The sequence below is a fragment of the Cynocephalus volans genome, chromosome 3 (assembly GCF_027409185.1).
Source record: "Cynocephalus volans isolate mCynVol1 chromosome 3, mCynVol1.pri, whole genome shotgun sequence".
Lineage (NCBI taxonomy): Eukaryota > Metazoa > Chordata > Mammalia > Dermoptera > Cynocephalidae > Cynocephalus > Cynocephalus volans.
This window is the reverse complement of record NC_084462.1, coordinates 135966809-135981222: the sequence shown is the minus strand read 5'-3', so window position 1 is coordinate 135981222 and position 14414 is coordinate 135966809. Positions and strand designations below refer to the sequence as shown.

General features: G+C 34.1%; 1 protein-coding gene across 1 annotated transcript in view; it reads right to left on the bottom strand.

Annotated features, from left to right (window-relative positions):
* Positions 1-226: 226 nt before the first annotated feature.
* The window catches only part of STYX (serine/threonine/tyrosine interacting protein), a 34458-nt gene continuing 20270 nt past the window's right edge, over positions 227-14414 (bottom strand). Inside the window, exons 7-11 of the mRNA XM_063089379.1 lie at positions 14000-14039; positions 13857-13907; positions 12598-12670; positions 3188-3281; positions 227-478 (exon numbers count right to left, since the gene is read on the bottom strand). Of these exons, the coding sequence (XP_062945449.1) occupies positions 405-478; positions 3188-3281; positions 12598-12670; positions 13857-13907; positions 14000-14039 (332 nt within the window). The 3' untranslated portion in view covers positions 227-404. The remainder of the gene's footprint in view (positions 479-3187; positions 3282-12597; positions 12671-13856; positions 13908-13999; positions 14040-14414) is intronic.

The following is a 14414-nucleotide window of genomic DNA, read 5'->3' as shown; positions in this document are numbered from 1 at the left end:
TGAAATTCTTTTGTTATAAATTACCCAAACTTTATAAACAAATCCCCCCTAACTTGCATTTTGCTTAAAGTAATAACTTTATATCATACAAATAAATTTCAAGTATGAAAAGTGCATTATTGCAATAATACCTCTTTGTAAGTCCAAAATTCTTGGTTTATAATAAAACTGTAAAGTGTTTAAAAAAAAAAGAAGAAGAAGAAGAAATAAAACCATCAGTGCCATCTATTGCAAAAGTCCAACATCTTCTTAATATGTTGCTCAACAAGTTGTAGAGAAAGATGTCTGGAAGCAACATATAATTGAAAAGAAACTACTTGTGTTTTTACCATTTTACATTATTGTTGTCTTGACTACTTTCTCCTCAAATAGAAATTCACACCCTCTATAATGTCGCTCTTCAGTCAGCCATTCTGTGCAGTCGCCACTTGCATGTTTCCCAAATCATCTTCTTCTTCATGTGTTCTCTTCAAACTGCCTAAAAGTTATTGCATGAAGATAACACAAAATGGGAAATTAAATAAATTCATGTTAGAATGTTACAGCCAGTAAAAATTTGTTTTTCATAGAGTGATACCACGTATACACTATAAGAATTCCATGACTGAATTTACAGCAAAGATTAGTACAGTCATCCCTCGGTATCCACGGGGATTGGTTCCAAGAACTACCTCAGATACCAAAATATGTGGATGCTCAAGTCCTTGACATAAAATGGCAAAGTATTTGCATATAAACTATGCACATCATCCCATATACTTTAAATAATCTAGATTATTTATGATACCTAATACAATGTAAATGCTATGTAAATATTTGTTATGCTATATTGTTTAGGGAAAAATGACAAGGAAAAAGTCTGTACATGTTCAGTACAGACACGATTTCTTTTTCCAAATATTTTCATTATGGGGTTCGTTGCAGCCACATATATGGAACTCACAGATACAGAGAGCTTGACTGTAAATTCTTTCATTATAAATTATCCAACTAACTTTTTATCTTCATGACAGGATATATTTTCTCTCCTGAAAATTAACTATGTTTTAGGTATTGCATATAATAAACATTAATTTTGTATTCATTTATTTTTGGTGGCTGGCTGACACAGGGATCAAACCCTGGACTTTCGTGTTATCAACACCATGCTCTAGCCAACTGAGCTAACCGGCCAGCCCTTTAATGTTTTAAAATGTGTGAAAATAGAACTTTTAAAAATATAATGGTACATAAATATGTGTTTACCAAACTTATGCTTTATAGGCACCATGAACATGTGACTTAGGATATACCATTTAACAAACAAATCTTGTACCATTTTTTGTAGATATAATTATCTTTTTGCTTTCTAAGACTGCTATGAAGAGCAGCTATAAATATTTTCCCGTAGTTCTGAAGCCGTAGTTCTATTACCAACAAGTCTAAGGTTGGGAGAAAGGAAGGCATGTAGCAGATAAAGAATTTTTTTAATCTGTTCTTCACATCAGAGTCTGCTAGCATAAAAATTTCCTACATAGAATCAAAGCTATCCCTATGTACTCAAAAGTTGTAATCAAGAAATTTGAGTCTCAACGGAGGAAAACTTTAGGGAATAGTTAAACTGGTAGAGGGTGTGCAGTGTTTATTTGCCTAGCAATGGCATGGCCTTACACTTATGCCCTAAAGGTTGTGCTAAATCATGGTAATAAAATTAATTCAGAGGAAAGACTCTAATATGAAGCTAATGTTTCACTATAAGATTAATAAAATAAGGATAAAAATATAATACCAATACAATAGAATAAAGGAGAAGGAAATATCCTAGCCATAAGGCTAAATACAGATGCTGTGACTGAATTTCAGATGAAGTGCTACTCTTCTATGGGAACTCTGAGTGACTAGGAGTTGGAAGAAGAGTGTGTTAATGGTCATGTTTTCCTGAGTAGATGACATAGGGAGACTGAATGTGATGCATTTTAGGTGAAGAAAAGAAGACACACAGGAAACCATCAGTTGTTCAGTTTTTTGGAGTAGATATAAAGAGGCACAATGAGAAAAACAAATTGAAAAATCAGAAGGGCCTTTATTACCTGTGGCATGCAATACATTTTCTTCTGTAGGAATAAAGCCAATGAAGGCTTTGGCAAAGGAAAAGTATAATTATTAGAAATATCTTCCATAAAAATAGGTCTGGCCATACATACGGAACAGAACAAAATAACAAGAGTTTTTGCACAGGAGGCCAATACGGACCTGAACTAGATTGGGGTTACTACTAAAAAAAAAGGAAAGGAATTTTAACCTAAAGGACTTGGAAACTGATTAGATAGAGGTGGCAAAAGAATGAAGAGTCAATGTAAACTAGGAAGTTGAGCCTGAGAAATGAATACATAGTCTTATTACGACAGGCAATACTGTGGAAAGACTTCTGGACTTGCAGATCAGATCATTTGTGCTCAATTTCCAGGTTTACACTTACTAGGTATATAAACTGTTCTTCCTACCTTATAAGGCTGTTGGTTCAAAAAAAAAAAAAACGAAATGAACTAAGGGGCAGATAAACTGTAAATAAAGAAATGCCATGAGTGCTCTAGTAAAGACAAAGGAAATAAGACAAGGGCAGCAAAGTCTTGGAAAAGGAAGGTAAAAGTTAAAAGATTTTGAGAGAATGCTTGAATTGTTAACTTTGAAAGTGTTGGGGGATGGGTACTTTTGACACGGTGAAGGAGTGGAGAAAGGATCATCATACTGATGGCAAAAAAGAAATTGAGGAAGTTTATATTAGTCATTCTACTGAATTTGAAACATGCTCTCATTTATTAACTACCCTTTATTTTTAATAAGATCACCTAAGTGTGTTTAGGACCCCTTCTCCAGATTCCTCTTATTATTTTAATCTTTGCAACACAGTATACTACTTATGAGACTTAAAACTAAACCAAATAGATACTTGGTCTTCCAACCAGCATACTCTAATTATCTAGGCACAGTGGTGTACACACAGCAGAAGCTCATTATAAATACATTTATTCATTATAAAATTAATCCTTTTGAAAATATCCTGTTTTAACTCAATAGTTTACCCAATTTTTCTAAACAATTTAAATTGTTCAGGGTAACTTGTACAGACCAAAAGATGCTTCTTTTCCACCTTCCTTATCATTATCTTTCCCCCCAAATTTCTCCAAAAAGAAAAGAAAATCCTTACCTGTGGTACCAGAATGAACAGACAATGACCTTTCTATCTGGAGTGGTGACATCATCTGTATTGTTAATTTTGCTAGGTAGATGGCTTCATATTCCTAAAAAAATTTTAACTAACTTGAATATACACTTACATTCTTGGATATCCCAGTGATTAATGTGTGTGTTACCGGTATTCTTAAGTTTATACGAAAAAATCTAGTGCCATATTAAGAGACATGGAGGTTTAAAATTACTATCTCATAATTTCACAGCTACTGATAACTATAAATCAAATCAGGCCAATATCTTGCATTAGGGTCAGTATGTGTCCTGTGCCACTAGGGCATTAGTTATAATGATCTCTAACCCCATCTGTTTTAAAAAACAAACCAAAAATGGTAAACTGGCAATCTTATAAAATGGTTGTAAGAATAAAATGAAATAATAAAGTTCAGTAAAAATGAAATGCTGTACTGTTGCAAAATATTTTAAAAATCAGAATAAGGCATTTCAAAAAGTTCATGGAAAGATTTGTAATATTTTTTAATTCTATTTTTCCACAAGCCTTTTGAAGTACCCTTATGTATTCAAGTATATACTTGGTATCCTAATTCCTTAAAAATAGTCTTCTGTTTCCAGTTGAAGATAGAGGAATAAAGGCATTTCTGTTCCTCTCCTCTTTATGAAAACAAGGAAAACAATAAAACCAGGAAACATTCATAACCCTGAATATGAGAAGAACGAGGAGAAAAGTAAGGAAATGGTCACCAAATAGGTCAGCATAGTGCTTACCTTTACAAAGGTAGAAAGAGTTGTATTTTGGAAGGGGCATCAAGAGGGCTTTTGGGGTCCTAGCAAATGCTCAATTTCTTGACCTGGGTGATGGTTATATGGATGTTTGTTTATATTTGATGCATTTTTCTATATGTGAATTATATTTCACAATAAAAGTAATTTTTCACGGACCCAGACTAAACTGGGCACAAAAGATGCCTGCCTGTACGGACACCAGGTAGAGTAGTGTTCATAGTTCTTCAAAACAGGTGGCCGATCTAAGAAAACCAACAAGGCTTTGTGTGATATGATAAAGTTAGGAAGTATGAGTGGACTGTGGGAGGAGGCAGGACATATTAAGGAAAATATGAACAACCGCACCTGCCATTTTTGCAGGAAGCAGGGTATTCGTAACGTGTAGGAGAAAATGTGTTGCATGTAGCCAAGCATCTGCTAATCTTGGTCAGCTAAAAGTAAAGGCTAAACCAATAATTCTAAAACTTGGCTATACATGAGAATCACCTGACGCACTTTACAACATAAGGGTACTTCAAAAGTTCCTGGAAAAATAGAATTAAAAGATAATATGAATCTTTCCAAGAACTTTTTGAAGTACCCTCATAGATATCTAGGCTCCACCCTCAGTGACTCTCATTTAATCGTCATGGGTAAGCCACCCCTCACCCCCTGGCACCCAGCCCCAGGTAATTCTAATGTGCATTCACAATTTAAACAAAATAAACCTGTGATATAAGGAGCTCTGCTTTTTACTAAGAGAGTCATGCCACCAGAGAAAAGTGTTAGTGAGAAAGTCTTCCAGGACAACTGGGAAATCTGCCTTCCCCAACCACTCCTCTGGCCCCTTTCCCGCAACTTTATTCTTGGACAAATAACTACTAATAATAAGAAGAATGCCTCCAGTTCAAAGATGAACAATAATCAAAAAGGAACCATTGTAGGTCTTATGCAAAGATGTTGCAAGAAAAAAAAGCAAAGCAAAGCAAAGCAATGTTATAACCAAAAAGCATAAGCAACACACGATGATGTGGATGAAAATTATGAACAAATTAATTCTCTAAGAAATTAAAGCAAATATGGCTGTTAGGGACTGAATGTTTGCATCCCTCCAAAATTCTAATGCTTAAGTCCTAAACCCCAATGTGATGGTTTTAGGAGGTGGAGCCTTTGGGAGGTAATTGGTTTAGATAAGGTCATCAGCTTATAGGAATATAAGGATATTTATCCCCCCATCCTCCGTCGCAAGCAGACAGCAAGAAAGCAGCAATCTACTTGCCAGGAAGAGGGCCTTCACCAGGAAATTAATCCGTTAATCCACCACTGATTTTCGACTTTCCAGCTTCCAGAATTTTGAGAAATAAATGTGCTTTTTAAGCCACCCAATCTATGGTATTTTGTTATGGCAGCCCAAGCTAAGACAGTGGCATTTGAGTTCAAAGAAGAGGTAAAAGGACTTATGAAAAAAATATGACAGCAGAAAGAGATGACATACCAAATACCTGAGCTCAACAAAAATGGGAGAGAGACAAAAAGAATAGACTATGCCATGCAATTCTGTCAAAATATCAATTTTTCCCTTTGTCCTGGATTGTTCCAATCAGCACAAAAATATGCCATGCACTACTTCCTCCCTATCTTAGAAAATAACCCCCCACTTAACCCTAGTTTTCCCTCCAGTTACTATTTTGTTTTCCCCTTCAAAATAAAATTCCTAGAACTGTCTACTCTTGCTGCTAGAATTCCTCTCTTCCCCTTTTCCCTTGAACTCTCTGCAATTAAGCTTATCCTACCCACTCCAGAAAAAGTTTGTCAAGGGCACCAATGACCTCATATTCCTAATGTAATGACAATTTTCAGCCCTTACCTTCCTTTAACCTATTAGCCTTTGATACAATGTATCACTCCCTCCTCCTTCACACACTGTCTTTCTTACTTGACACCCTACATGCCAGACCATCCTGATTTCTGCCCACCTAATTAGCCATCCTCAATCTCCTCTGCTAATTCTTTATCTCCCCAACCTCTATATGTTTGAGTGCATTAGGGTTCTGTCTTTGAAATTCTCTTCTATCCATACTCACTCCCCTAGTGATCTCACCCAGTCTCAGGACTTTTAATAATATCTATATACTGACAATCCCTAGATATACGGTTCTTTCTCTTGAACTCCACTTACATGTAACTGCCTTCTGTCTAATAGCCTTCTCTACCTTAACATGACCAAATCCAAAGTCTTGATTTTACAACCTTCAAACCTCCTCATGCAGTTTTCCCCATATCAGTAAGTACCAATTCATCTTCCAGTTGTTCAGACTAAAATGCTTACTTTCTTATTTCCTCCTTCCATCAGTGAATTTTGTCAGCTGTACCTTCAAATAAACCCAGAATCTAATCTAGTCTCACTTCTTCCCCTGCTACCATTTTGGTCCAAACCAATATTCTCTCGACTGGATTATTACAGCAACAGCCTCCTTCCTACTGGCTTCTGCCCTTGATCCCAACTCTCTCTACAGTCTACACTCAACATAGTAGCCAGTATGATCTTGTTACAAAAAGTCATTCCTCCACTTAAAATAAAAGTCAAAGGCCTTATTTATAATGGCCTATAAAGGCCTACACCTGTGCCCTCTTACCTCTCAGATTTCATCTACTACTACCTCATTTGTTTACTCTGCTCCAACCATACTGACCACCTTATAATTCCTTGAAAATGTTACACAAGTTGCCTTACAATTCCTTGAAAACGTTATTATTCCCTCTACCTAGAAGGCTTTCCCCCAAATACGTGCATGATTTTCTCCAGGTCTTTGCTCAAAAACCACTTAAGTAAGGCCTGTTCTGATCACCCTTTTAAAAATGCAATTCTTGTCCCACCCTCCTTACATGGCCTATTTTTCTCGGATTTATTAGAACCTAACTTACTATATATTTACTTTGTGGTCTGATTCCTCCACCAGAGTAAGTTCCATATGGTTGGAGATTTCTGTCTGTTTTGTTCTGTGCTTTACTGCCAGTTCCTAGAACAGTACTAAATAAATACTTGATGAAAAATACAGTATGGGACACGGAAGACAAGCGTGAGAAAATTCAAGAAAAAAGAACAAAAGTTGAAAATAATTACAGAGAAAATGGCAGATAGGGAAGACAAAAGGGAACCAATGTAAACTATATGGGGGAGGAGGAGGGAACTAAACAAATGAAACAAAACAACAGAAAAGCCAAATACATAATCAAAACTTTCCTGAAATAAGAGAAGGCTTGAATCTGCAAGTGGCAAGGGCATACTATGATTCAGAAAAAACTGATATAAAGCAATCAACAAGAATCTTGATAAAGCATCTTGTGCTCACTTAGACAGTACCCGGTCTCTGCCCCAAATGAAGTCATTTAAGGGGAAAGATTTTTAAAAATTAGTCTGCCCTCAGACTTCCTAGAGCAATATTCAATGTCAGGTCTATATACAAAGCTATAAGGGAAAAGTGTTAAACAAGAATTTTATATAAAGCCAATAGTAATTCAAACATAAGGGCAAAAGAAAAATATATGCCAACATGCAAGAACTAAGGGAATATCAATTCCATGAACTCTTCTTGAAAATAACGATCAAAGAGGAACTCCAGAAGTTCAATAAAGAAGACAGGATAGGTAATATGATTTGTTTAATCCTATTTAAATGTAAAATTAAGGATGAACAACTAGAGTATGTGTGTGGTTACAGAATATAATGTAAACATTTTCAACTGTAACAATGTAGAAAAGGTATAACTTTGAGAAATACAGGCAGTAGTGTGTAAGTAGATGATTCTATATTAGTCAATACTATTTAAAGCAGTTAAGTAACAAGAGGGTATAATATTTAAATATTTGTGAGGGTATAAGTAAAGCCTAAAAAAAAACTAAGACTAATAAATAAACAGGTAGTGGAGGGGAGGAACGAAGTAGAGGTATATAAATTTTCTTCTTTCATAGTGGAGAAGCAACAGATAGTTTATCAAAAGAACACAAACATACCAAAAATCCTCAAACTATAGCAAAAGGTTAAAAAAAAGGGATGCATTTAAAAGAGAAAGCATGAATAAAATGAGAGAAGTATATTTGTCATTTTCAGTAAATGACAGTGGGATAAATTCACCTGTTAGAGAAAAATGGTGATACTGGATCAAATAGGAAAACTCAACCATAGGCCATATTCAGAATATGTATCTAAAACAATGTGATTTAGAAAAGTTGAAAGAAAATGAGAAAACTCACAAGGCAATTGGAAGCAAACCAAAAAGTAGGGTTCACAATAATATTAAACAAGATTAATTTCAAAATCAAAAACATGAAAGAATAATAATAAAGGGTACAACTAAAATGAAAACCTAACTTTTTTTTTTTTTTTTTTTAATTTTATTTTGTCGATATACATTGTGGCTGATTATTGCTCCCCATCACCAAAACCTCCCTCCCTTCTCCCTCCCCCCTCCCCCCCAACAATGTCCTTTCTGTTTGCTTGTTGTATCAACTTCAAATAATTGTAGTTGTTATATCTTCTTCCCCCCCCCCGGTTTTTGTGTGTGTGTGTGTGTGTGAATTTATATATTAATTTTTAGCTCCCACCAATAAGTGAGAAAACTTTTATGTGCCAAATAATACAGCAACAAAACACTAGAAGAAATAAAATAAACACAATATAGTAACAGATTTTAATTCACCTCTCTTAGCCCAAGACAGATCAAGTGGACTAATATATCAAACGTATCCCCTGAGGACAGAGAATACATCTTTTCAAATGCCTGTGAATCACTCATAAAAGCAATTATATATCAGACTACTAAGAAACATCAAAATATTCAAGAATATAGAAATTTAAAAACACCTAGTTTTAAAAACTCTTTAAAAAAATCAAAACAGAACAATTTATTAACAATAAAAATACTGCATATCAGAATCTGTAGCATATGGCTAACACAATGCTAAGAGAATAATTCATAGTCTTGAATTCTTGAAAGAATGAGGAGAAACTAAGTTTTCAACTCAGGAAATCACAAAGAACAGCAGCAACAGCAACCACAAAAGTAAGAAAAGTAAGAAGCAAGCAGAAATTAAAATACAGAAAAATGATACAGACTGACCAGATGAAAGAAAAAAAGAGAAGAAAGCACACAAAATTAGAAACAAAAACAGAAAAATAACCTTAGAACCAGAAGACGATAAAATACAACATTATTTTCCTTAATTCCAAGTAGAATTCATATGAAATAAATGATTATGTGGGAGATTATAAAACCATCCAAAGTGACCTGACAAGTATCAGAAAATCAAACCAATCTACCAAATGAAGAAGGCTGTCCAAGAATTGGCCCACTCTCAAAATATATGAATGAATGAAATACCAAATAATTGAATTATATAAAACATCAAAGTCAGGTGATATCACAGGTGACATGTACCAAAGCAAAGCATCAAGAAACAGACAACTCCAATCTAATTTAAATTGTTGCAGAGCACAAAGAGAAAAGAAAAGCTTCCATTTCTAAAAACAAGAACACTCCAAGAGACATCAAAACCAGAAAGAGCACTACAGAATAAAAAATTATTACGAACCAGTACTGCTTATTCAACTGATCCCAAAATCCTGAAAAAAATATTAGCAAATACAGTCCAGCAACACATTAAGAAAACAAAGTGGGATCCATTTCTGGACCCAAATAATCATTCAATATTAGGAAATCTAATATCATGTGATCCAGTAATTTAATTCACCATGTTAATGGCTCAAAAAAGTAGAACTATACAGTCTTTCCACAAACATTTTTTTAAAAAGCTAAAAATCAACATCTATTATGGATAAAAACTCTTAACAGAGGAACAGATAGATACTAACACTGCAATACTAGGAGCATTAACATTAAAATCAAGAATAAGTCTTTGCTGCTTAGGAGAGGTATTGGCCCAGATATTTACCTCAGTTTGTATCGCTGTCAAAGAAACAAAAAATAATAGCAAAAAGTAACACCACAGACATGAACACTTAGAAGACAAACTCACAGAAAAAAATATCTCCTCCCTTACAATTCTTCTGTGAAGGTACCGTGTGTGTGTGCGTGCACATGCAAGCGCACACGTCTCTGTTCTCATCTGAGCAAGCCGTGTCATTCTGACCTCTGTCCCAGCCCTGAGTCCCCCACACTGTCCCTTGACCTTTGGTGTTTCCCAGAGGCCCCTCTGAACTGACCTGTGGGGTTTGGGGAGTGCCCTGGAGGGGAGGTGGGGATACAGGTCAGCTCGAGAGTTTTCCCCCAAGCACACTGAGCAGAGCCTGAAGGCTGCCTGATGCTCCCTGAGCCCACACTGTGGCTGGTGGTACAGTCCTGGTGGCTGGCATCAGTGTTCAAGCCTGGCTCAGGGCCTGGGTTGGGGTCCGCGGTAAAATCCTAGCCTCGAAGTCCCAGACCTCAGGTCTTGCCACTCCATGTGTTTGTAAATACTCTGGCATTCTTGGGCACTCAGAAGGTTTTTAAGTGTGTTATTTACTTCTCTAATCAAGGTAATTGCCATAAAATAAACAAAAGTTTAGAAAAAAAATTTTTTTGAAATCAAGAATAAGTGAAATATAAGCACTATCACTACTATTACTTATTATTATTATCATGATACAATGAACAACCAAATTGAAAAAGAGGTAAAAATTAAATTAGAAAGGTGCAAAATTACCATGGTTGAAGGTGAGATGAAAAGCTAGGAAAATCAATTGGAAAACTTTTTAGAATCAGTAAGAGCTTAGTAAGTTTGTAACTGAAAATTTAATAAAAATCAACAGCTTTCCTATATACAAATAACCAATTAGAAAAATTAAATACTAAAAGAAAACAATTTTATTGATAATGAGAATAAATTCCATAAAAAATGCTTACGTTTTATACAAAGAAAATCTTTTTCTAAAACACATAGATGTTGACTTGAATAAATGGAATGTAGAGAAGACTAAAAATTTAGAGGTGTCAATTCTTTCTGAACTAGGAAGTTAGAAACAATATTATTAAAAATGCCTATAAGGACTCCATACCAAAAAAATTAATGTAAGAACTCAACAAGAAAATTCTAGAAAGAAAATTAATGAAGGGATCTTGAGCCATGCCATAAATTATTTCTATAAAATTACATTATTTAAAACGGATACACGTGCAGCAATAGAGATCAAAGGAACAGAATTTTTTCTCCAGAAAGAGACCCCAAAATATATCAGACTTTGGTTTATAATAAAAATGGCATTTCACATCAATGGGATAAGACAGATTTCCTTAATATACAAAGAGCTCTTTCAAACCTGTAAGAAAAAGACCAACAACCTGATAGAAAAATGGGCAAAGAACATTAACAATCAGCTCACAGAAAAATAAAAACGAATAACCCAAACATGGAAGAAGAGATCCAAATTCATTCAATCAAAGGGAAGCAAATCAAAACCATAAGGAATTGCCACTTTTACCACCATGATGACAATGATAAAAAAATTTGATAAGACACTTTTACCTATTGGTGTTGACTAGGTTTGTGAGAACAGACACTCCTTACTTCCTGGTGGTATGAGCTGACATTGTTTCATGCTTTTTAGAGGCAATTTGGTAACATCTATCAACATATGTATGTACCTATCAACATATCTTTCCAATATCGTTTATAATCAGGAAAGACTAGAAACAATCTAAAGGTCCATGAATAAGAAACTGATCATATAAAATTGTGATGCACATATTTTACAAAGATATCAAGCATGTAGAGCAATATGTGTTGTTGTAGAATGACCTTCAAGATATGCTATTAGAAAACTTACTTAACATTGTATTCTCCTTAGGCATTGCTGAATTTTACTTTTTTTTTTTTTGGCTGCCGACTGGTACAGGGATCCGAACCCTTGACATTGTTTTTGAATTTTAATTTTTTAACCATGAGCATATGTTACTCTTTCAAACAAAAAAATTAGTTTTAAAGGTGTTTTTACATAATACGGTAAAAGGCAAAGGAATTTATAAAACTAATTTTGTAATCTATAATATAAAGAAGGTATAGAAAAACATTTTACATAAACAGGCTGCAGACAGAGATACCACTATTTCTCTTTTGAAACAATCCATTTTGTAATGCTCTTGATGCCTCAATGTGAGGTTTATTCCTGCATAACTGGATGGAATTAGCCAGACTACATTCTTCAGCATATGATTTTCCCTCTTGAAAAAAACTAGATAACCTGGTCTAATCAGATAATTCACAGGTTTATATTGTTGACTTTTCAGTACATCTGCCAGGTATCAACAAAATTTAAACAACATGGGAAAAATAAAACATATAGAATAGAAAATGCTGTTATATTTAGTATACTTAAAATCAAAATTCTCTTATGCTCTGTGTGTAATCAACATAGAGAAAAAAACCTGAAATGTCTAATATCAATTATTTAACCTTAGATTTAACAATGTGCCTTTAACTCTTTTTTTCTTGATAAATGCAGCTTTTAAATAGAGATGTAAACTTGAAAAAAGAATCAATTTAGATTATGGCAATTTTAAGTATATACAAAAATTCTCCACCTATGTTACACTGACAAAAGATTTTAACTCTTACTTTTTGATTGCCTTAAAACGGAAGAGAATTTACCTGAAGTTGATGGACAAATCCAGCATTGGGATTAATACAAAATCTTCTTACTTGAACATAAGCAAACGCATCTCTGAAAACAGAAAAAGAAAATTAATGCAATGGAATTATTTCATGAATTAATTTCAAGTTTTCCAGAGTTTACCCAAAATAAGAACTTATAGGAAATCATAATCATACACTACAGAGGGGTAGTGAGTTGTAGTGGAAAAAGCTAGTCAGACTAAATAACACCATCTCTCTGCTCACCAGCTATGTATCCTATAACTTGCTAAACTGCTCTTTGGTAAAATGATGATTATAGTAATACCTATCTTGGAAAACTACTGCGAAGATGGGAGATAATAAGTGTAAAGCACTTGGGTGCATATATCTGTCATATAGTACATGCTCAAAATATTATCACTGGTTAAGTGAGAAGTATATCTACTTCCTTGTGTTGTTGTGAGGCTTAAATGACATAAAAGTGCCTAGAATAGTACTGGGCACACAGCAGAGACCCAAAAAATAGAAGTTATTTTCACTATTAACATTTTTACTGACAAGATTCCAAATAATAAAGAGAATGCATAAAATACGATGTCCCTCAATGCATGTTAAATCTTTTTCAATTAAATAAACAAAGCATTTGTATAATACCCCTTTAAGCAAATTTTTTCATCATAATTTAAACACAAATGGGGAGCGAAACAGAGGTGTCTATGATTACTACACTATTTCTAACCTGTACAACCAGACAAACTAAGAAAGGAAATACTATACACTGGCCATGTTTTTGCCTCATTTTGGGAAAAGAAGTTCATGAGTGTGCCCCCCACCCCCCCTCCAATCTATGTAGTATGCTTGGAAAAAATGACTGTTGATATGAAAGACTACCCTGAATTGTGAATAGATGCGACAAACAATTGCTAGGTAATTTTTCATTCAGCTATTATTAAAGGAAAACATAATAAATTAGCCTTTTAAACATAGTAAGCACTAACATTTGTGTCTAAGAGTTTTAAAACTCAGACTAACCAATTTCCTAGTGGTAGGCAAGCATTTTTCCATGGGTTATTCCATTTATACCGTTACCGTTGGTAGATAAATCTAGATAACGTTACCCTTGAGAGACTAACCATAGGAAATAAGGGCCTGCCTAATCAAACATGACTACAGGAAAAAATCAGAATAATAACTTTAAACTCCCAAACCATCTCTATTAAGTTTCTTTTAATCAGAAATTAAATTGTAGCTAAGTTTTAGAGTTACTTTCTTACCTGTACTTCATTCCAAATGTTTCCATAATATATGCAATAACAAAGGCAGCACTGAAGAGGGGAAAAAAAAATTTAGAAAAAAACAAAAAACACAACTCATTAATTAAATGTTAGGGAAAGAAAGATAATCTCTAACTTCATACCTTCTGGAGATGCCTGCATTTCCATGGACAAGAACTTTTCCTGAAAAAACAGGAAATCGTTATTCTGACAGAAAACAATTGAGCCAGCAGGTGAACTATATTGAAACCACATATTATACCATAGTAAAATAAATCTTTCCCTAAACATTTTATCATATATATACCACTTGGGTATTTATTAATGTCCAAATGTTTATCAATTATTTATATTTGCTGTTTATAGAATATGACAGACTTTTAGACAAAAGAAATTTAAAGCTCACAGAGAGTCTGAAAATAGCTTACAGGGATATTTAAGGAAGTCTATCCAAATGAAACAAGTACTTGAAAAAATACAATGTCTATTACATATAATTACAACTTCCATATCTTGCATTTAAGGCAAATACCAACTAAAAAACTAACTGTAACAAAT